Here is a 23,822-nt window from a genome sequence, read left to right on the forward strand (position 1 = left end):
CTGTGACGGCACTACATCGCACCGATTTAAAAGGGCCATCTAGAAGCGAGAGAAAGGTTTACAAACCCCTAGGACGGTAAATATCGATTTGTACATCCAGATCCAATCGGCAATGCGGGAGGTGTTTAGGTTGAGATGACATATCTGTTCGTGGTCCGCAGGGATGAACACTTCATAACGTTCCTCCTTGGGACCTCCTTCGCAAAGTTGGTCGTTTTGGAGGAACTCTGTGAGCTCCTCCAAGGTTATTTGGGAGGGGGTGTCCTTCACGCCCGAGGTAACCCAGGCGTATCGGTCAACACAAGGCCTCGAAAGGGGGAGTTGTGCCATACCTACAGTGAGGACGCCACCCAAAGTCAGACTAAGAGGTCGAAAGACCAGAAAAACCAAAACTAACACTGTATACCACAGTAAGCCTATCTACAGGTAAACAAAGGCTAAAAAACCAGACATCTAATGGTAACCCCCTCTAAAGCCTAACTAGCAGCAGTGTGATTCAAGCAAAAAGCATGTATAACCTAAAGGCTACAAAAACGTAATAGGATGGAAACTATAAAACGACGGCGACAATCATTCACTTGCAATGAAAGAAGAAACACTTACCAGGAAGGAAGCTGTCAAGTGGTGTTGGGAAATTCTGAGGAGTTAGAGGCAGACCAATGCAGCGGAATCCAGAAAACTCGAAAAGAAAATGAGAAGGAGTAGCACAGGAATGATTCATAAATGAGGAAATAGAACGTGAAAAGGGGAAGAAAAACTGAAAACGAAGGAATAATTGTCACTAAGAAACGCAAAGGTCAGGGATAAAATGGACTTTTCACCTAGGTTTTCAAATCAATCATGATGACATTTAATGTCAGGCGCGGAGAATGAGGTGACGAGTGATGCCCCCGAAACAAATGAAACCCACTCGCCTGTAGGAGACAGGTCCTAATCACGAGCAGCCGACTCGGCGAGACCTCAGTCAGGGAGAGAGTAGGACAAAATACGCCAACAACAACGCAAGCGACCATAGCTACCGCGTTGAGGGCACTGTTTTGCCCTGCCATAGTTGGTCCTGTGTTATGGGTCCGGGACATCAGCTGACCCAACGAGTTGGAAAGCTCCGAACCAGAAGGTGACCCAGGCATCGTCACCCCATCCACGTAACACCTTAACTGCTGGGAAAGGAAGTTTTCTAGAAGGTGGGTTTCCCAATGTGGGGCCCGCCCTAGGATAGACTATATAAGGAGAGGGCCCTACCCCTTCCCAGAGGTATGAGACCTATCCTTTACTTTTTCTGCCAGCTTGTACAGATTCTGACTTGAGCGTCGGAGTCCCTTTTGTAGGTGCCCCCCATCACTTCATCAACCCGGAAGATCCTCGTTCTCCCTTCCTCTCTCTTCAACGTTTGCCCGGGAGGTCTAATCGCACACGAACAACCCAGATCTAGGTTTCCTGTAACTCCCATATATCTAGCATATCCGACCCGTTCAGGAACTGACCAAACACAACTAAATCCTAATTTTTTCAATTCACTCTCCTCTTTCACCCTAGTATCACTTTATGCTCTTGTCTCTCTCTATCTTTGGCTCTATCTAGCTTCTCACTTTCTCAACTCAAGTTTTTTAGTAAAGAAGTTTACTCGAACTTAACCTTCTTGAGGTATGGCCTTTTTCTTTTTCTTTATTTAACTATTGTTATTTCGAAAAATCAACTATTCAAGGTGTTTATGTAATTTTTTAATCTCTTCAATATTTTATTTTTAATTTTTATTGTTTATTTTTTTCTTTTTCTTATATTATAAATTTTTAGTAATATAAATTTATATATTATGTTCCTTTGCTTAATTGTTATGTATTATGCATATTCATAAAATTATTTATATGTCATTTTTTTCAAAATTAAGTTATATTATGCAGGAAGTAATTTATTGATATGGCCAACAATAAACTTTTAAATAAAACTCTAATTCACAATAGATTAATTCTTGGTCTGCTAGGATGAGATACCTTCAAAAATTAAAAAAAAAGGTTGTATATAAATTTTAGAAATGACTTTATCAATATACTAATTTAGAATATATATTCTTTTTTTAGTAATAAGAATAAAAAATATTTTTTTAAAAAAATTATTATTAAAATAAAAGATGAGTGATTGAATGACATATATAAAAAAATATTTAATCAAACTAATAATAAAACAATTATTCAACATTTTTAAAATATGAAGACAAGAAGACAAATATCTTAAAGATTTGAACTAAAAAAAAGTTAGTACCCAGTGTAAATTTTTTATTTTGTATTTTGATAATTAATGTATATTTATTTTTTATAATTAGGATTAATATATTTTTTATAGTAATATATATATTATGTTTGCTCCTACAACATATAAAGTTTTTTGAGTCCGTCCAACTTAACATTTTCTTATATGTTGACGAGAAATAAGAAGAAAGGACTTTGTTATTTCATGGCATGTAGAGATAAAAATTGATTTAACTATTTTTTATAATTAGATATTGTTCTGTCTTTTGTGATAATAGATAAAAATTAGAGTGCTTGTACGCTCAATTAAAAACTACTAAGATCGATCAAAAGGACTTTATTTGGAATATATTTCTAGTCGTTGCCGCCTATTCTAATTCTTCCCGGGGGTGTATTGAATTTGAATGCCAACAATTAAATAATCTAGGAACGGATGCAATAGTGATATGCGAATATAAGTAAACCATAATACTAACAAACGTAATTCAAATCAGATCAGAGTCTGCATTGCTTATGAATTTGTACATAAATCTATAATGCTAATTAAGTGTTACTTGTTTTTTTCTTTTGTCGTGTCCGTGAGACTAAATCAAAATATGTTAAATTCGATTTCACCCAAAAACATGATGCAATAATAATAAAATAAAATATTTTTATTATTTTAAAGTAATTTTCTATTATTTTAAAAATATTTTTTATAATAAACTTAATATAAAGAACGACGGCCATATTTAATATCATAATAATTAATAAGTACATCATTGGGACATGCAGCACCATATGGTGGCTTTTTCTACATATATAGTATCCAAAACATTCACTGGAGTAACACACAAATAACTTCCCTTATTCTTTAAGATTACATAAAGATATATATATATTAGCATGAAGCTTTTGGTGTTTCCAGTATTAGCATGGAGTTTCGCTCTTCTAGCTTCTTCCTTGGCTTCAGCTGCCGTTGTAGAACACACCTTCAATGTAATCCCTAATATCATCTTAATTACTTCCTAATAATTGTGTGTTGATACTTGATATACACTGTATTTTTCTTTTATTTTTGACTTCTATTAAACTAAATATTATTTATGTAATTATTTGATTTGCATTCTTGTTTACTATTAGATAATATAGAGTAATACTAGAAAATCAACATTATAGTAGCCAATTTCAATCAACACTACTATAGCAGATTATTAGACAAATTCATTATGAAATCCACTATTTTTTTTGTTGAATTTGAATTTTAGATTTTTTTAATTATGTTTTAATTGTTCTTATTTTTAAGAATTTTAGATATTTTTTTCTTTGTTTTGAATATTGGCTGCAATATTGATGGGACAATGTTTGCTCCCCAAGATGTTCTCATTGATAAAATATAAATTTAATCTAAATAGAGTTTATCGCAATAACAGATAATATATACGAGGGTGTTCTAAAAATATTATTAGTGGTCTTTGATAATTGAAACATAACAAAATGTTGAGAAAAAATATGTGCCCTTTTTATCTTTATTTTTCATAAAGAGAAAAGAAAAATTTGCCTTCAATTATGTATTCTATTTATATATACACTTTGCTTAAACCAATTTGAACAACAGGTTAGTCGTGATGATAATGAAATCTGAGTTTGATTGATGTATGCATGCAGATTGAAAACAAGATTGTAAAACGGATGTGCCATGAACAAGTGATAGTGGCAGCCAATGGACTATATCCTGGACCCACAATACACGTCACTGAAGGTGACACTGTCATCATCCATGTTCTCAATAACTCACCCTACAATATTACTCTCCATTGGTAAATTATTTATTTCCATGCATATTTGCTTTTTAGATTATTTCACCCTTGAATGAAACTGTTCGTACAGAAATATTCTTTGAATTATGGGAAATATCAGGAAGCTAATATTTTAAATGAAAAAACTGTAAATATATAGTTTCTCAAAGAAAAACACGAAATATTTCATTAAGTAAATATAATATAACAAAATTACAAAATTCGTGAGATAGAAGATAGTAATTAATGATACTTTCTCATTTCGAGTAGTGCTAGGGAGCCAATGGCCTAAACGTACAATGTGTACAATGAGCTAAATCTTTGGTTTATGAATAAAATGAACATCACCTATACTATCCAGAATAACCATTCGGGGATAACAATCCGGATACCCGGGATAATAAACATCTCATGTTATAAAAAGTTAATTTTGGGTTGACCAAGATTCAAATTCTTGACCTTCCAAATCTGGAACTTTAATACCATGTTCTAAAACCACTCATCTCAAAAACGTAACCTGATAAGATAATGTAACACTAATAATCATATCTCTAATACTTTCTAAACCTTCATTGTACACATTGTACGCTTAGGTCATTGGCTCCCTATACTTTCTCATTTCACTTTAGTCAAATCCTTTCTACAAAGATATTAAATAGGTAACTACTCCAGGGTGAGCACGAGTCCGGTTAGTTCGGATTTAAAGTGAAATTAAAACCGAATTAATTGAATTATAATTGGTTTGGTTTGGTTCGGATTTTTATTTTTTTATGTGTGTATTCGAACCAAACCAAACCAATTAAAAACGGATTGATTCGATTCAGGTAATTGAGTACCCAATAAAACAAAAATTCATAAAAAAAAAATAAAAAAAACAAAATTTTTATCTTAAAAATTTTATAAGTACAATAAATATGTAACATTAATAGAAATAATCTAAATATATTAAACATCAAATACATTAAAAACTAAATACATTAAAATATAAACATATTAAACACTAAAAACATTAAAATTCAAATATATTAAAACTTAAAAAACATAAATATATTTTAAATTTTTATTTTTTTATTTAATTAATATATGGTCGAGTCTACGAGTTGGTTCGAATTTCACACTTCCAAAACCATTATCCGAATCAATTGCTAGATAGATTCATTGGTTTGATTCAAATTGAATTTAATTACACATTAATTCCAGAATCAATTTAATTAGTTCGATTCGAATTCATACGGATAATCAAGTATGTGCGATCCATATTCACCCCTATACTCTACCTAAATTAAATCTCTAACATAGAGATATAAATGATAATTTATAATATTCCACTAAAAATCAAGTCCTAATTACACCTAACCAAATTAAATACAAAGAGAAAATATGGAAAGTACAAAATCAATCAATTTTTTCTGACTAAATGAATGATTAATGATGACTTGGTACACAAAATAAATATGGAGGCACAACAGACAAATTAAAGATCTTACAACTTTTTCTCCAACACCCGCTACATTTTAACCTTTACCATATAAAACTAAGCTAATTAAGCCGTCTATTTATACTAATTGATAGGTAGTGAAATTACAAAGTAAATATGACAAAGTAAAAAGATAATTTTAAATAAATTTAGATAAATGTTGTTTTAGATATCTAAAAAAGTAACACAAAAAAATTTAAATAAGTGTTGTTTTAGATATTAAAAAAGACAACATTTTACATATATTTTTCATATTAGCTAAAGGATAACTTGTGAAAAGTATTGTAATAAAATAATTTGTCAAGTGTTACTGTTGAATTCTTATTCAAAGTTGTTTTGTATACAGGAAAAGAGAACGTTTTTCAAGTGTTGTTTTAAAAAGAATTTTCTTTGATGCAAAAAAATGTTGTCTTAGACTAAAGATAATAATCATATAGTTAATCTCCCAAAAGCGTTGTATTTATCAAAAAGTGTTGTCTTTAATTAAAAGATCGCTTTTTCTTATTATAAACAACATTTTTAAAACATTACCTCAACTTAAATTTATTGTAGTGTTTCTTAAATTTTTATGTAAGTCAAATTGCTTAATCATCAAATTAAATTGATTTTACTTTCTCACACTTTACATATTACCTATATAAATATATTTATGGGAAATGATAATACCACATTCATTTTTTATGGTGCTACTCCACAAATAGTTTTTTGTATTGTATGTTTGTATTAATTTAGAGGGAAAAAAAGTAATATTGTCAAAATAAGAGTGACAATTTTCATTCTTATATTTATCACTTTCCTATTCAGTATATTTAAATATTTAATTGTCAACAAATTTTTGTTCTAATTTCTGTCAGCGTTATATTGAAGTTTTTCAATGCGGTCAATAATCATTGTTGAGTCAACATTAATTTTTTTTTAAATCACTACCATTTATTTTCTTTTTTGGTCTTTTGTTTACGTAATCAAAGATATTAGTTTTTCTTATGTTTGATAATATAAAAATAATAAAATATATTTTTTATTCTTAAATTTTGACAAAAGTTTTAAAAATATCTTTAAATTTTATTTTGTTTTAATTTTGTCTCAAAAGTTTTCGATTTGTATCAAATATATTCTTGACGGCTAAGTTTTCAAAAAATTTAAGACCAATTCAACAACAATTTCATAAAAACAATTCTCAACACAAGCAAATCAAACATAATTTTCTTGCATTATTATTAGATTGGTATTAAATTTTTTGAAAATTTAGCCGTTAAGAGTATATTTGATACAAATAAAAAAATTTTATGACAAAATTGAAACAATAAAACTTAAAAATATTTTTGAAACTTATGCCAAATTTCAGCCACAAAAAGTATATTTTACCCTATAAAAATATTCAGAGATATAGAGAAGAAAGTAAAAATGATGTTTTGTGAGTTTCTTTCTTTCATTTTTTTCTCCCTTTTGTTCACTCTGTATTTTATGCACTCTCTCATTCTGAATGTGTGTGTTAACCTTTCTTATTGGCAAGGATTTTATTTCTGACTTGTTTTATTTCTCTTTTTCTGTTAGCTGTGTTCCTAAACCATATTTAAGCAGATAAGGTTTTTTTATTCGTTATTTTTCATTCAAGTTCCTCCTCTGTTTTGCGGAACTCTTTGATACGGTAAATTCATTCACCGAAACAAAATCCAACAAAAGAAAAAGGTCATATTATGATGAGGCTTTCGGCAAAAGATGGTTTTGTTTTGTCCCATGTTTGTTGCTAATCTTTTAAGAAATATTGCGTATTAATATTAATATATAGAGACTACTATACCGGTGTATTTTATTGCATGTGGTAGTTATTATTTGTTAAATTAATTTCTCAAGCAATCAATATATGGTATATCTATAGAACTGAAAATAATAGGAAAATAAATGTTATTTGTGCGTGAAGATTTAACATTCTCATGAAAGGCAAGCTGGTTTACACAGTATATAGAGAGTTATTGAATATTAAAAGATAAAAGTTAAAACTTTATGATTGTCTCTACAAAAGATATTTATGAAATGCCTAATTTTATTAACTTATTTTTTATATGTAGAATTAGCTAGTAATCCTGAGTAAACTAATGTCTAAATATATAGTATACCATTATTATTAGCAAGGGATTCTATTGAAATCGAAGTTGAACTTTGTCCGCAAGAATATTTTGAGCGAAGTTACAAACAGGTCTTAACGAAGATAAGATAATGATGACAATTCATTTAATAAATCAACTTGTCAAAGAATGAAAAAGAAATTGATGTAAACTATACTTCTTAAATTATCTATCAATTTGGCAATTTCATCGAGGCTCAAGCTAACAACAAACCTAAAATTATAATAGAGGCGAACCATTTTATACCCCTAGTTGTTTTGGTTATCTATCTCATAATCATTTATTTTCTTATGTAAACTTTATTATTAAATTGTCAAGCTATCCTTAATCCATAGGAATGTTAAAGGTTGAGTAATTGTCTTGGTGAAAACTAAATGTGACTGCATTTTCCATTTAAGACATTATCCTTAAATCAGGATTATTTAGTAAATTTATTTTTTGAATCACTTAATTTTATATTTATTAAAAAAGTATATAAAATGTTTTACAGAATTATCAAATCATATCCGTTTGTCTCGATAAAATTCATGCAAATAGATGCAAAAAAAATTATTTCTGTTGATATAACAGTAAATAATAATACATGTATGTTCTTGGTGACCTAATAATAAATGCACGTATAAAACTTTTGTATACGTACCAATATTAAATTCTTTAATTAAAATGACAAATAATTTGAGACAAAAAATATCAATCTTAATTTATGGCTAACTCCAGTCACCAAAAAAATAAATAAATAAATAATAAAAAAAATAAAATTTTGGCTAACTCCTCTATGGCACATTGAATTATGTATCACAGGCATGGAATATATCAGCTCTTTACTTCTTGGGCAGACGGTGTTGAATATGTAACTCAATGTGGAATTCATCCGGGACATAAATTCACTTATAAATATAAAGTCATAGGACAAGAAGGAACTTTATTTTGGCATGCTCACTCATTTGCCTTACGTGCTACCCTTCATGGTGCTTTCATCATTCACCCTCGCAATGGTCGATACCCATTTCCAAAACCCTACCACCAGGTTCCAATAATACTAGGTACAAATAAAAGATATTAGTTAATTTATTTTATACAATGAATTTTGTAAAGACCCATGTTTTCTATAAAAAAAATAAATAAATAATTAGTAATATTAACATGTAACCAAGTTGAGTTTGTTGAATAATCAACAGAAATAGATCTTCTCAATTGTTAAGAAAAATTTAGAGTGTAAAATGTGATTTTTAACCCTTCATTATTTTCTCTCATACTTATTTTTAGTTTCATTTATAAAATTAATGGTGAGAGATCACACTTTAGTCTATTAATTGTTAAAAAAGATTGAGAAGATCCATTCCCATAATCAACTCACTCGTCTTATACTTTCAAACTTGCTAAATTAAAAAATACTATAAAAATAATCTTAACACGTGTCCTAAACCCCCCATTGTATATAGTAACATATTTATGACATTTTATTTTTATCAAAATGTAGGTGACTGGTATGACACTAATTTTTTGGATGCTTTGGAAGGTGCACTCGTAAGTGGAGGTGTTGCGGTATCTAATGCCTACACCATAAATGGCTTCCCTGGCGATCTCTTTAATTGTTCTCAAAATGGTATGGCCTTAATTACTTAAATACTAATACTAATGCACATCATGTATACTAATGCTTATCAACTATGACCACGTAAATCTCAATAGAGATCAGATATTTATTTTATATGTTAAACAGTACCAAATATTATTCATTGTGATTTCATCATTCTAATACCATTTATGATGTTGATTTTTTGTTTATACTTTATAACTATTCAAACTCATTAATTCAGAGACGTTCAAGATGAAGGTGAAGCATGGAAAGACCTACCTCTTAAGAATTATCAACGCTGCACTGAATAACAATCTGTTCTTCAAGATAGCCGATCACAAACTCACCGTGGTTGCCGCCGATGCTTCATACACCAAACCATACGTTACAGACATAATTATCCTTGCAGCTGGTCAAACCCTTGACGTTCTATTCAAAGCAGACCAACCAACAGGATCATACTACATGGCAGCATCTCCGTATGGCGTTGGCATGCCACCTCCACTCTTTGATAGAACGATGACCCGTGGCATCGTCGTCTATGACGGAAACAATACTCGAGCGTCACCACCGGTCATGCCATTACTGCCTCCATTCTTTGACACGCCAACAAGTTTCAAATTGTTTAGTAACTTATCGAGTCTCGTTGGGGGCCCACATCGGGTCCCTGTCCCACTCAACGTTGATGAACAAATGTTCATCACCGTTGGGATTGGACTTGAGAAGTGCCCTGTGAATGCCAAGTGTGTTGGCCCACTCAACCAAAAATTCTCAGCAAACATGAACAATGAGTCTTTTATGCTCCCTAAAGGGAAAGGTAATTCTATGTTGGAAGCTTCCTATTACAATGTAAGTGGTGTGTACACTACTGATTTCCCTGATAATCCTCCTATGGTGTTTGACTACACAAACACTAACCTCACTTTCAACATGAGCCTGGTATATTCGCCAAAATCAACCAAGGTGAAGAAGTTCAAGTTCAATTCCACGGTGGAGATTGTGTTTCAAAACACAGGGGTTTTGAAAGCGCAAAGCCATCCGATCCATGTCCATGGTCATAGTTTCCATGTTTTGGCTCAAGGGTTTGGGAACTACGATGCCGATAGAGATAAGGCAAAGTTTAATTTGGTGAATCCTCAGTTCCGGAATACAGTTGCAGTGCCTGCAGGAGGATGGGCTGTTATAAGATTCCAAGCAAACAATCCAGGTAATTGGCATTATCTAATATGCTAATTCAATAATGTAGTAATTTCAATTGGCTAATTTAGGGTACTAGACTCTCATCAAGCTTCTCTAAAATGAGGAAGTTTGTAAAGTAATAAACTAAGAGGTTAATCACTCTTAAATTAAGATAGTAAGATTCACATATGATGAAAATCCCTCACCTTATAACTTAACCAATCCCCTTACTTTAGAGGTCTAAATTCGACTCTCCTAAGTTTAATATCTGTTGCAGGGGTATGGTTTGTGCACTGCCATGTGGATGATCATCAAGTATGGGGACTAGGCACTGCTTTTGTGGTTGAGAATGGACCAACTCCTGAAACTTCACTTCCTCCTCCACCGGCAGATTTGCCTAAATGTTAGCTGCGTCTCACTATGCAGTAGTTCATACTAAAAACTAAAAGCGGATGCTACTCAAACATGAACGAATTATTCAGCTATTTAGGAGTTTCAAAGAGACAACTACTGTTCTAATTAGATATTACTGTATTACTTTATCAGATGATTAGGTATCACTTCGGGAATATTAGCTCTAGTTCAAATAGTTTGTTTGAACAGCTGCTTTTTTAAGCAAGCACTGTAAGTGTATTATTTAATAATACCAAGTTAGAGGATTTTAAATTTTATCATCATGTGTTCAATACAGTTATTGGAAGCTTGGTAATCTTACCTTTTTTAAATAGTAACCATTCAAGTTTTTTTAATCCTTAAAAATTGTTCTAAAGATATGTATTAACTAAAATGTTCTTCAATCATTGATTTAACAAGCAATTTATGTGAAGATGTATAAGATTAAAATAATTTAAACAGTATGTCCTGATTACGGTAATCAATACTTTAGTTTTTTATTGTAAACTGGTTTTCAACTGAAAATTGTTACTTGGCTTATAATCCATTTACTTTCATTCTACTCATATGATAACTTATTTCAGAACAATAAAAGCTTATTTTATATTGTAAATGTGTTCCCAAGCATAAACTGTGTAGCAAGCTTAAGCAGCAGATTTCTTCAATGAGGTGATCAAAATATAATTTAAATCATTTCTAGTCCCTCTAGACTTTCCATTGGTAGAGTTGGTACTCTAATTTAACCTTGTTCTTTTTTCCAGCTTAGTTTTACTCCCTTTTAACTAGATGCTACTGATAATGGTTGCTAATAATTAATTCAATCTTGGTCCTCTTATGTGCCAATATAGCAAACAGCATAAAGCAAAGACACTCCTATCTTTTAGATAAGATAAAGCAAAATTTTAGCCACAAATCAAATAAATTTTTATCAATCAATATCGGTACAAGTTGGGAGGAAAAGCATCAGCCTTATCCACTTGAGTCTCTTATGACAACAATTACTTGAACCCGACAATTGTGGAGCATGGAGGAGAACTGTGCATGTAGTTCAGTACTTTGAAAGAAATTGTCCAAAATTGTATTGTCTATGATAGCTTCCTACGGACAACACAGGCACTTATCAATCCTAGATCAATGCAACTAATGACAATTGTCTTAAATTCACTCACTATGGCAATCCGAGGGTGTAAATTTATGTCGATCTATTATGTACTAGACTTGAGCCGTTGGATTACCTTTGTGCATGATGCATCAAGTTCAACCAAGTTCAACTCAGTGCATCGTAGCATTCTCCTACAACTAAGTTTGAGATTTCCCAAGTACTGAGAAAGTTCATACTAATGGGATCTACTTCATCAAACCCAAGAAAGAAAATTTCCAGGATCCACGTGATGAGATCTGAATCCGGCCATCAAGACAAGGATCCAAAATCAAAGAAATTTCCCATAATCTTGAGACATCTTATTCAACAAAAGAAAAGATTTTTATGAATTTTACCTAATGAAGCTTGCCTTTTTGCCTATGAACTTTTATCTTTGTTCAAGAGCAGGACAGTATCATCACGGGGGTTTCTGTGTATCAAGAACTTCCCCTCAAAACTAAACACATGGAATGGGTTGCACCATTTGCAACTGATAGAACTTTGTGGGGTCCCATTCCATCATCTTCCATTAAGAAGTTAACTTCAATAGGGCTTGGTTGTACTGCAGGTTTCCCAGGAACTCCCAACTGAGAATCAGTGCCGTTTCCCCACATGTAAAGCTTCCCTGTATCTGTTTTCAACGTAAAAAAAGAGTTTACTATACCACTGATCGGAAATTATAGGAGAGTTTAATTATTAGGGAAAAAAAAGAAAAATTCAATGCGAGAGTTTAATTTCCATCATACCACTATATACAAAAGTTAAAAGATAATTTCAGGCTGGCACTGTCTGACACTCAAATTTCAATGAGAATGGTGAATGCTGGACATTGAGATTGACAACCACTTATAAAAAAGTTGGACACTGGACGAATAGCCATACACAAGTTCCTTTAGTGGCTCTAGTTGGTATTTGTGTTACTAAAGGTTACCCAACTTACATGCAAGCAAGGAATCACTAATTAGTAGGAGATAATTGGTAAACATCTACATATTTTAAATCGCTTGTATAGTTTTATCGTTTCATCACTATATATATATTCAGTTTCTCCATATTTTCTTTTAAGTGCCCTTTCAAGAATATCACCAATTGCAGCATGACCAATTCATTCTACATTCTGTTAAAAGCTTTTCACTTTTAATAGTGAAGAGAGTGATGGCTGCTTACTAAGGTCTGATTGACCAAGAAGACATTCTTTTACTTCACATAAGGTGAGCTCATTTTGCAGGAGAAAAGGATAAAGCTTTTTTAATTTATCTTACTTAAAATTCCAAAATGTAGAGACATAACACTACGTTAAGGTCTTACCTGTCACAGCTGCTGCTGAAGAAGCCCCACACGAAATATATATAATATGATCTTCACCTAAAGCCTCAACTACTGTTGGTATCTTCTGACTATGCAAAGATCCATGACCCAACTGACCATGTCCGCCATGTCCCCAGGAAAGAACGTTGCCATCATCTAATAAAAGTGAAAATTGAAATAGTTCAAATGATATGATGAAATGAAATTATTCGTCTGAACAATTTCACCTCAACTTACCAGTTAATGCTAAGGAGTGATATCCTCCACTTGCAATTTGAATGATTCGGACATTCTCAAGGCTAGGTATTGGTTTTGGTTTCCAACCACCAATCTTATCCCCTCTCCCAAGTTCATAGTTAGAATTGGCTGAAAAGATGGTAACATTGTCAATTTTCAAAATGAAAGTACTGGATAAATGAATTGTGCTGGTCTTTCAAGAGAAAATGTAGAAAAACAAAATTTATATAAAGGAAGTGATAATACCTCCCCAGTTCCACAATTGTCCATCAACTGTCAATGCCATTGTGAAAAATCCCCCACAGGAAACGGCAGCAATGGGCACAGGTAATTCCTTTACTTTCGAAGGGATACTCAATCCCCCAGCATGATCTGGGCCTCGGCCTGGACCAAGGCCCAACCGACCATCCCCTTCATCTCGACCCCAAATATAAAGCTCCCCTGCATCCAACAGAAAATGTCATCAATTATATAGATTCGTCATTTCAAATGACAATTTGTCAACGGATATAGGATTGAATATAACCCATCAAGTCTTCAAGTTTCTTCATTCAATAACTTAAGCTTTTAGGTAAGTTGTTTTTGACAATGCTAACTAAACATTCTTCGCCAAAGGGTACGGAGTTTATTCTCTACCACCTGATTGGCTTGAATTTCAGCACATCGTAAAATCGGGTCAAAACATTGTCTATCTCAAGGTTCTTGTGCAAAATCAAAGGTAAATCCATATCCGCAACTTGCAATTAACTATTCATAATTAATCAGGCTTTTACAAAATATGGAATAGAAACAATTTGAATTAAGTCAAGATACAACAAAAGCAATGAATTTGGATTCAAATTCAAACACTACATTATCCAACAATTCATCAATAAATCCCAAACTCCAAATATGAATAGATAAAGTTCTGGCCATCATTTGAACCTGATTCTGTGACTGCTGCAGTGTGTGTTCCACTGGTAGCAATGTGTTGTATAGCTCCCTCCCAGGAGCCCCTTACCAACCTAGGAAATAGTTCTCTAGTATATACCGAATGTCCAAGTGCACCAAAACCACCATAACCCCTGCAAGCTTCATTTTCATTCATAAATTTTTTTATGATGGCCATTCCACACTCACAACCCATATAAGCTTCAAAATAAATATTCAACATAAAATATGGCAATCATTTTCCTATTTGATAGAAGTCGAAATCATCATCTGTTGGATAAGTGGATGCATGGATAGTCAGATGAACATTTTCATCAGCAACAAAGCAATGCAGCCATGCTTAGATTCAATCATGTAAAAAGCTTTCTTTAGTTACTATGACATTAAATTAAACAAAAACCAGGCTTTTCTTACTACCATGTATTTGGCTATATCAGTCAACATCATTGGATTCCATTAAAACACCAAATTTCTGATTGATTACCATGTTCTCTAGAACCATGTTCCAAAAAAATCTATCATATTAATAAGCAAAGTTTTTTGGATAAATAAGATATCACAATGTTAAATGTTGAGACTAAATTCACTTCCACTACTCTTCAAAGATCAAACCACGTCAATGATTTTGATATAAAGTCAAAATCATAGGCTAGAAGCAAGTGAGCATTTCCATCACCAAAAGAGCTACAAACTCTCTGTCAAAACTCACAATCATTGTAACCAATGTAACAGTCTCCCTCATAATTAAAACAATGACAACAATAAAACCTTATTAACAATTGCCTAAGTGTGGTTATCATGGCAATTAACTTGTTATCAAGTTTCAAACCCATTACAATTCAACCAATGTAGAACAACTCAAGTCCTTTTCCCTCTGTACAATAGAGGGAAGGCTCAGATATTGATAGAATTCATACAATTCTTTCTACAACAATGCTTTTATGAATTCCGCTTCATTTCTCATGTCATATTTGTCATTTAGTTATAGTATAAGATGATGCTTCTCAGCATGATTAGCTTCGGACTACAAACCAAAGATTAATGAAATTGTACTTGTTTCTGACAATACTAGGTCTGCATCAAAATACATGTCATTTTGAAAATTGAGCACATTCATAATTAACTAAATCTTGATATAAATTGTATCTAAACATTTAATCGTTTTACTAAGTTTTTGAAGCAATAGATAACTTTTACAATTGCAAAAAGCTACATAGAATAAGGCAGAGTTGAAGAGATTCTGACCATGTGAAAACCTCGCCGGCAGAGGTCAGCGCTGCCGAATGCAGGCCACCAAGGGCTACAGAGCGAACGCTATCAAGATGTGGATTCAATGAAGGAACAAACAAGGGATTCTCATGTCCAAAACCCAACCTTCCACCATCACCTTTGCCCCAAACCAACAAGGACCCATCAACAACCAAAGAAGAGTGAAAAAGGCCACATGAGATGCCAACTTCAACAACCTCTTCCTTCTTATTCTTCTTATTCTTCTTCTTCGCGCTGTCGCCAGCGGAGGCGGCCGGTTTGTCCAGAATGCGGCCGGGGGTTGGGGACAGGGCAAAGGAGTTTTTAGGGACGACAAGGTTCGCGACCGGGGCAGGGTAGAGGCGGATTTCTTCAATTCCGCCGCCAAGTTGGCCCGAACCGCCTCTGCCCCAAGAAAGAAGCTGGAGTGTTGCGGCGTCGTTTTGGTTAGAAGTAGTGTCATTTTCGTTGAAGGCATAGAGAAGGGGAACTTTTTTGGCAGTTGAGAAAGAGGAGAAGTAGCGGTGAGTAAGAGTAGCGATTCGGCGGGTGATCACAGCCATCACTGCTTTGCTTTATTATTTAGCTTCAAGTATTTTCTCTTAAGTAGCTTTTAACTTCGCACTTCTCGCGGTGTGGATGACTTCGCACTCCAAACTGTGCGGCCGCACTGCCGTCACCTTTTTCACAAAATTGGAAGGGTAATTTTACACATTTAGAAATTGAGAAATGATATATTAAAAAAGAATAAAATTATTATTTTTTACTGTAAAACATAGAGAAATGATATTTTTTATGTCACTGCACATTGTATTTTTGCCTTCTATATTTGCCAAGATTCTAAAAACCGGATTGGTCATCGACCTCTCTAGTTACTGGTTTACTAGTCCAACCAATTCAATCATGGTCCAACCGAAATAACTATTTTATAATAAATAAATAAATAAAACATAAATAAACACACAATTTTAACAAGGTTGTTAGCACAAAAATTAACAAAAATGAGGATAAACACAAGGCGAATGTATAATTGGCAATATTCATCAACCATGGCAAATGTAAGTTCTCAAAAGCCTATGCTGAATTAACCAGCATTTAACAATCTAAACAAATATAAATATATAAACCAAGATTAACAAGAGTCATCATTTGCAATCGACCCCATTCTGCTATCAGTCCAGAGGAGAAGCATGATGTAATAAGCTCAATTCAGATAGAAAGTGAGAAAGAGCAAATCTTTATAATTAAAATAGCAACCATTTCTAATAACTAATGACATCATCTGAGCATACCATAGTTCCCCATGTCCCACAACAAAATCTGAGCAGAACATATAACAACTTTTAAAAATCAATCTCAAGAAAACCAGTCTTTTCCCATAAAAAACCAAAAATGAAAACACATTGTGTTGTTTCACCATTATACCATGTCATAGAGGCTGTGCAATTGATACAGTTGGAAACCAAAATTGAGTTCCAAAAAAAAAAAAAAACTGGGTCAGAAAATGCAACTTTCCCATTTTTATTCCTAATCTTCCCTGTATTTCCCTATCATGGTCACCAACCCAAAAAATATCAACCATTTGACAAAGAATTTGTAGTTCAGCAACAGTTTTCTGTTAGCATCTATGTTGGACCCGGTAACAAGATAAATTCACAGCTTATGAGAATTACTTGATATTCGGAACACATGAAAATTGGGTCTCCTATCCTCTATTTCTCCATTTTTTTTCTCTCTTCATCGTAATAAAATTCTTTTCTCATGAAAACTAAATAGATAAAAAAAATCTAGATAAAAATGAAAATCTCTAAATGGATGAGCAATGAGCAGTGACAGAGTCATCAATCATCAATTTAATTAACAAGATTAACAAGATTTTCAATTTAAGCAAGAAGCAGCGAGCAATGAGCAGTGACACAGTCATCAATCATCATCAACCTGACAGAGCAAAGCTAATCAACCAAGAACGTGGCTGAGCACTGAACAGAGTAACCATTACCTTCGGTGAGGGCAGTGAGCAGAGTAAGAGGAAGAAAAGTTGAACGCCATCGACGATGGCGACCCGTCTACGTCCGTCTTCATGGTCGAGACTTGGAGCACAACAACCAGACGAAGACGGAAGCTCCTGAGCGCGACGGACGGCGGCAGAAGCGCAGACGACGGACGCCGATCTTGAGGAAGAAACTGCAATGGGTGAGAGTGAACAGGGGTTGGAAATCTGGAGCACGACAACCAGACGAAGAGAGAAGCTCCTGAGCGCGACGGACGGCGGTAGTGTCTCTCTCCTTGCGGCGGTGATGGAGGTTAGATGGCTAGGGTTTGGTTTTTTGAGAACAAGAGCTCTGAACTTCAGAGTCTGAAGAAAGAAACGTGTGAGACGGGTTTGGTTCTGGGAGCATCGTTTTACAGAAACCGGCCGGGTCTTAGTCAAATCGATCTAACCGATTGATTCGGTCTGATTTTTGGAACTAAAATATAATATAATATTTGCATAAATTTAAAGAAAAAATAATATTATCAAAATAGAAGTGACAATTTTTATACTCTAAATTAATTAGAACTCATAGTTTTATATTATGTTATATATCTCATTTATTTTTTTGAAAAAAAATATTTTATTCATAAAAAACATCATACGTATTTACACATAATAGAAATAAATTAAATCTAAAGCTAAAAAAATAAATTAGATACATTTTATATTAAATTATAAACTGAAAATAAGTCTAAAGTTTGATTTTAAAAAAATTTAAGTAAAAATAAAGATAGATTTAAATTTTTATAAGTTTTTAGATTAATATAAGACGTGATACAACATATTAAACAATTTTTTCTTTTAAGAAAACTGAATCCTCCTTTGATCTAAAGATATTTTTACCAACAAAAATAAATTCAAATGAAACATTCTAAAACAACTAATATATCTATAGGATTTTTTATTTAAATTAATTAAATATTTTATTTATTAAAATATGCAACTGAATCATTCTTAAACATAAACCATCATCATCATGTTTCAATCTCATTCAGTCTCATTTCTAACTTTTCTACCCTTTATTCCACCGACTTTAGACTCATAATAAGATTTATAGAGGTTTAGAAGGCACGAAGAATGGTTAAATATAAAAAAATACATTTTTTACAAACACATGATGGTCATATGTACGCATAACTTTCGCATACGCATGAGTTAAAAATTGGAAAAGTCGCGTATGCGGACAACCCTCCGCGTACGCATATGTGTCAAAAAGACATGGGCACGTATGCGAGCCACGTTCACGTACGCGAGAGTATTTGGCCGCTAGCGGACGCATACTGTTTTCGCGTACGCATACATAGTAGGTTTTCAAAAAGTTGATATGCTACAAAACTCAATTTTTTTTATCGAAAACTTCAAATATGCATAATTTTTTTTGTTAGAAATCATTTTCAACCATTCTTAAACTATTGAAAAGATCATTAAATAAACTTTCATAAAAATCTAATTTTATTGAATTTTCAACTCCAAAGATTGAGTTACGGCCCATCGAAATTGGTCAAAAACTCATTTTACCTAAAAATATATTTTGCCGAATTTCAAGGAATTCACAATCCAAACTAATTCAAAATCAGACCAATTCACTCCTAACCAATCTCAACATACATTTCCTTCATGCTCTAGCTCTCTATCTATTCAATTTAACAATCATTCATAATTTACTAATTCTCATTTTATCAATAATCGATTTCAACAAATACTAATCCAATCACAACCATATCAAATTCTCATCAATTCAATTCATCACACTTACCAAACTCACATTTTCCGACCTCTAACCCAAATTTCATCAATTCATCATTCTCAATCACCAAGTTCATATCACATTCTCATACAATTATTCACTTCTAAGTAGCTCATATCACATTTTTACAACTCATAAACAACCAATTACCATTTGAAAATCAAAACCAATGCTTCATTAATTACAACATTAAATAATTCCATCAAATCCTACACTTCAATCATATTTTTAGGGGCATCTAGCCTATGACTTCATGTCATATTACATGATATTTAAATAAAATTTAAACTGTATCTTAGTCGATTTTTCTCCAAGCTCAAAACCACCAAAAAGGACTTCTTCCTTGTAAGGTTTCAAGTTCAGCCACAAGAACTTAACTCAAAGCAATCCAATTCACCAAATCAACTCCAATCAACACCAATTTCAATCTAATACCATATAATTACCAAAAGATCAACATTAGGGCTCACAATAACAATATCAACCAACCACAAGGGTTTAGGAAATCCTTACCTTGTCCGCCGAAGTTTTGGGTGAAACCCACCAATAGCTCATATTATAACACCTCTAAACAACCAAAATCACAAGATTTCTCAATACACAAAATCTAAAATCGCGAAAATAAGAAAAAGGGATAACTGGACACGAAATTCAGAATTTCTTACCACTTTGTTCAGTTAGAATCGAAGAGCTCGTCAAAAATTTTGCGTGACAGCAAACAGCTCGTCAATCGGAGCTCCAGATAAAAAATTATGAGCAATTGAAATTTGTAAGGAATAGTGAATCAGGATTTCTCACTTCTCTTCTCTCTCAATCTGTGGAGCTCTCTCACTAATGGAGAGAAATGGCTGAATTGGCTTAAGTACAAGGCTTATATATGTGGGTTCGGGTCCACTTGGACTTAGTTCACCCGATTTATTCCGTTGGTTTAACTTTGGGCTAAAACTGTTAAAATTAGTATTTTAATTTGTATTCCAATTATTTCTACTTCCTAAATTTTAAATTTTAGTTTTTTTAACCTTCTTCACTCTTAATTAATTATCTCACTTAAAATGGCGAACAAACTTAAGTCAGTACTGTCGGTTAAATTACCGATATACGTTTCTACGCATTTTTTCACAAAAAAATTTATATTTTTCCTCGAAAAAATTCTTCGAATCAAAATATCATCTTTAAAATCAAATTCCTAAGTTTTAATTTTTGACCCATCCGAACGCATTTTAACTATTTTAATTTAACGATTAATTATTCCATTAATCCTTCTTATAATTTTCTCAGGTTTTACAGGTCGCATTGCCCTACCTACAGTGGAAGCGCCACTTAAGTTACTTGCAAGGTCGAAAATAGATTCTATGCTAAAACTATGTCATTCTATACTAAATCATTCTAGTATGAAGTCGCCCTAGTCTAAACTACGAAAAGAACATCTACGACGACAGCTCTCCAGAAAACTATCTATCTAGAAAACACCAGTTCAATTTAAGAAGCAATAACAACAAGAAAGCCAAGGTAGGAATGGTGGAAATTAACAAAATGGCACGAGTAAATGGTTACTTATTAGTGATGATAATACAGACGGATGCTAAAAGAAGGCAGTGGCGATCATGGTGACAGAGGGCAAATTCACATATGAGAGTAGATATGATAGTCACAGAAGAATAGCTAAAGAAACAAGTGATGTAGGAAGTTATGAAAAATGAAGGGAGAAGTAAAAAAGGAATGCAAAGCAAAGGTGGTAACTGTAACTATAGGAGAAAAAGCGCAAAAAATCAGGGACAAAATCAATCTTTTCATGAGTTTTCAAATCACACCTAAAGCACATTTAATTTTCTAGGCGCAGCAATCGAAGCAATGCTCTTGAAACGGGTGTTGGGGGCAACTCCCGCATGCTAGAAAGCTTTCAGAAGTCCAAATCCGTGACGACTGACTCGCATTGGGCAGAGGCTGTCATTACGAGAATTCAAGTAGGCGAATGCACCTGCCGTGGATCTCACACTCTGATGCATTGGAGCATTATTCTAGCCCAACCCAATAACACCCATGCGGCCTACTAGGCGGACGCATGCCCCCTCCATACGGGTAGGCGTCCTCCATGTGACCTGAGCTCCTTCAGCAAATTCTCGACAGCTGGCTAAAATTAGAAAAGGGTTGGATCCTAGCGAGAATTGTGCCCGCCCGAACGAATAAGGATAAGGGAGAGAGACCTATACCCCTCTCATCGAATACGTTATCATTATTCTAAAAAAATTTTAGCCACCTCATCGTACGAATGCTAACTTAAACATCAGAGTATTTTTACAAGTGGTCTCACCTGCCGATAACGAACCAACGACTCACTGATACAGTTCTCCGTCTCAAAACTCGTATTTAGATCCCGATCCACCACTCACACCTCACATCCGACCGGCTCCACGAACAACCGAACACATAATATGATAAATTTTGAACTAGACCAGGGATAATATTGAAAAAATATGTTTATCATGTTCCATGTATATATATAATATAAGTAGATAGATGATTTAAAGAGTACAATAAAGTAGACGGTTCTTTTTCTTTTTTATGTTTCCTCAGATGGGTTATTTACTTCGTTCCCCGAGGTTTTAAAAGGAAAAGAGAAACTTCGTGGGTCATATAGTGAAAGCATGAGACAAGTGATCATAATAGATCATAAAGAGTTAAAAGACACCTTGTAGCTCTTGCCCTCTACTAATTTCATACGATCTCAACTAATAAAGCCTACTCCTCCTAATGATGACATCCGCCACCCTAAACTAATAAAGAGGAACTAAAGAATTTCTTTTCAAGCATTATTTTATTGCACACTAGAATTATTCCAAAAGCATTAGGATTGATATAATTGCAGTCATTATGACCATGATGATGGCAACCAATAACAAACCTTTCCAACATGCTACATAAGAGTGTAGTATCATGCCATGCTGCACAGAAAACAGTTAAGAGAAAACTTATATATGTTCAAGAGAGGCATTGTTTCCCTATCAATGTTCTCATCTAACTCTACAATGTTGGTTGGATTGTACCGTCCAAGGAGACGGCTTCGGCGGAGGAGAGGCAGCAGTGTCCGGTTAGGGAACAAGCGGCGAGGGTTTTGTCTTGCCTCGCGGCCGGTGGTTCAATGGGGTGTCATGGCTCCACTTCGGATGTTAAAGAAGATTATCATGGAAATTACACCAAAAGAGAACTGGATAGAGGCTTATTGTTGGTCTCTTCCTTTGCTTCGTCCCCAACTATTTCCCCTTTGTTGATCACAATTGTAATTTAGTTTATTCCCTCTTCTTTTTCCCTACTATTACTGTTTTGTTGGGGGGTAAAAGTATTCTTGAAGAGTTTGATGTGAAAGCTATATACAAAATTCATTCATGAGTGTTTGAACCCTGATCTTATCTTCCAATCAAACATATCTCATACCATAAAATATGGTATGGTATAAAAGCAAAAAACCAAAAGAATGTTTCTCTATGTAACCAGAAATCAATCAGCCGCATAAAATGTTGTGCTGTAGTGCTTGTACACCTTTAATTTCTTCTGTAACCCTTCTTGTAAGAAGTGATAAAGACTCAGTTGCCCAGTACTTTGAGGTAAGTATTTTGTTTTCCCGTTCCTCTTTATTGTATTACTACTTTCCTTGCATATTCAATATGCACTTAAATATATTATACATGTCTCCAGCCAGTACTAATAAAGTAGCCTTTGTTTTAAATTATATATAAATATTTCCTGATCTCTCATATTTATTATTATATTAGCATCATCACTAACACAGTAACTAAACATCTGCAATAAGAATTTGGTATATATGATACCTAGGTGATTTACCTCACAATATATAAGAAATATACTTTAGTTAACAAAAGCATCTCTCTCTAATGCATTTGCTTCTCTAGTTTTCAATAATATATATGTAATTGTTTTCTATTACTCAAATAATAATAATAATAATAATAATATTATTATTACTATTATTATTACATACGTGATTTTATCAGCATATATAATTTTATGTTGGATTCTTTCCACAATAATTACCGTTAGATTTATTCTAAGAATTTCTAACAATACGATAATCTATTAAAATCGAATTGAATAAGGTGTTGTTAGTATCATATACTAAAATTTAACGATAAATTTTAGTAAAATATAAAAGCTATTGAAGACTTAAATGGCACCAATATTACCATATTAGATATTGCGTCGAAAAATCCAACACTAATGTTTATAACTAAAACACTATTTTTTTAAAGAGTAATTCTCCATGTTCAAGTAATTTTACATTCAAGTGATTTGAGTTATATGGTTTTTTTCTATTTTCTGTCTCCCTTATGTTTTTTCTTCTTCTTGGTCTTCTCCTTCTCTTCTTCTTTATTATTTTTTGTT

General features: G+C 33.1%; 3 protein-coding genes across 4 annotated transcripts; 2 read left to right on the forward strand and 1 right to left on the reverse strand.

The window, feature by feature from the left end:
* The first annotated feature begins 3,131 nt into the window (after window positions 1–3,131).
* On the forward strand, window positions 3,132–11,250 carry LOC107484641 (laccase-7-like). Its single transcript, XM_016105192.3, has 6 exons — window positions 3,132–3,224; window positions 3,894–4,045; window positions 8,429–8,670; window positions 9,108–9,233; window positions 9,448–10,413; window positions 10,663–11,250. The coding sequence occupies exons 1-6, from the start codon at window positions 3,132–3,134 to the stop codon at window positions 10,791–10,793; spliced, it is 1,710 nt and encodes a 569-aa protein (XP_015960678.1). The 3' UTR covers window positions 10,794–11,250.
* Window positions 10,221–18,042, reverse strand: LOC107484640 (RCC1 domain-containing protein RUG3, mitochondrial). 2 transcript variants are annotated; one of them, XR_008008313.1, is made up of 8 exons: window positions 17,642–18,042; window positions 15,640–16,322; window positions 14,389–14,528; window positions 13,711–13,905; window positions 13,465–13,593; window positions 13,228–13,383; window positions 12,276–12,550; window positions 10,221–10,368 (listed from the first exon to the last, which is right to left on the reverse strand). XR_008008313.1 is itself a non-coding variant. In XM_016105191.3 (7 exons), exons 2-7 carry the CDS (start codon window positions 16,203–16,205, stop codon window positions 12,357–12,359), a joined length of 1,380 nt encoding a protein of 459 aa, XP_015960677.1. In that variant the 5' UTR covers window positions 16,206–16,322; window positions 17,642–18,042; the 3' UTR covers window positions 11,684–12,356. The 2 variants fall into 2 exon arrangements, 1 of the variants encoding a protein (XP_015960677.1); XM_016105191.3 differs by lacking the exon at window positions 10,221–10,368 and having other exon boundaries at window positions 11,684–12,550.
* A 4,348-nt stretch (window positions 18,043–22,390) lies between these two features.
* On the forward strand, window positions 22,391–23,112 carry LOC107484635 (uncharacterized). Its single transcript, XM_016105184.3, has one exon. The coding sequence runs from the start codon at window positions 22,400–22,402 to the stop codon at window positions 22,691–22,693; it is 294 nt and encodes a 97-aa protein (XP_015960670.3). The 5' UTR covers window positions 22,391–22,399; the 3' UTR covers window positions 22,694–23,112.
* The last annotated feature ends 710 nt before the right edge of the window (window positions 23,113–23,822 follow it).

Source organism: Arachis duranensis, chromosome 4, assembly GCF_000817695.3.
Source record: "Arachis duranensis cultivar V14167 chromosome 4, aradu.V14167.gnm2.J7QH, whole genome shotgun sequence".
Lineage (NCBI taxonomy): Eukaryota > Viridiplantae > Streptophyta > Magnoliopsida > Fabales > Fabaceae > Arachis > Arachis duranensis.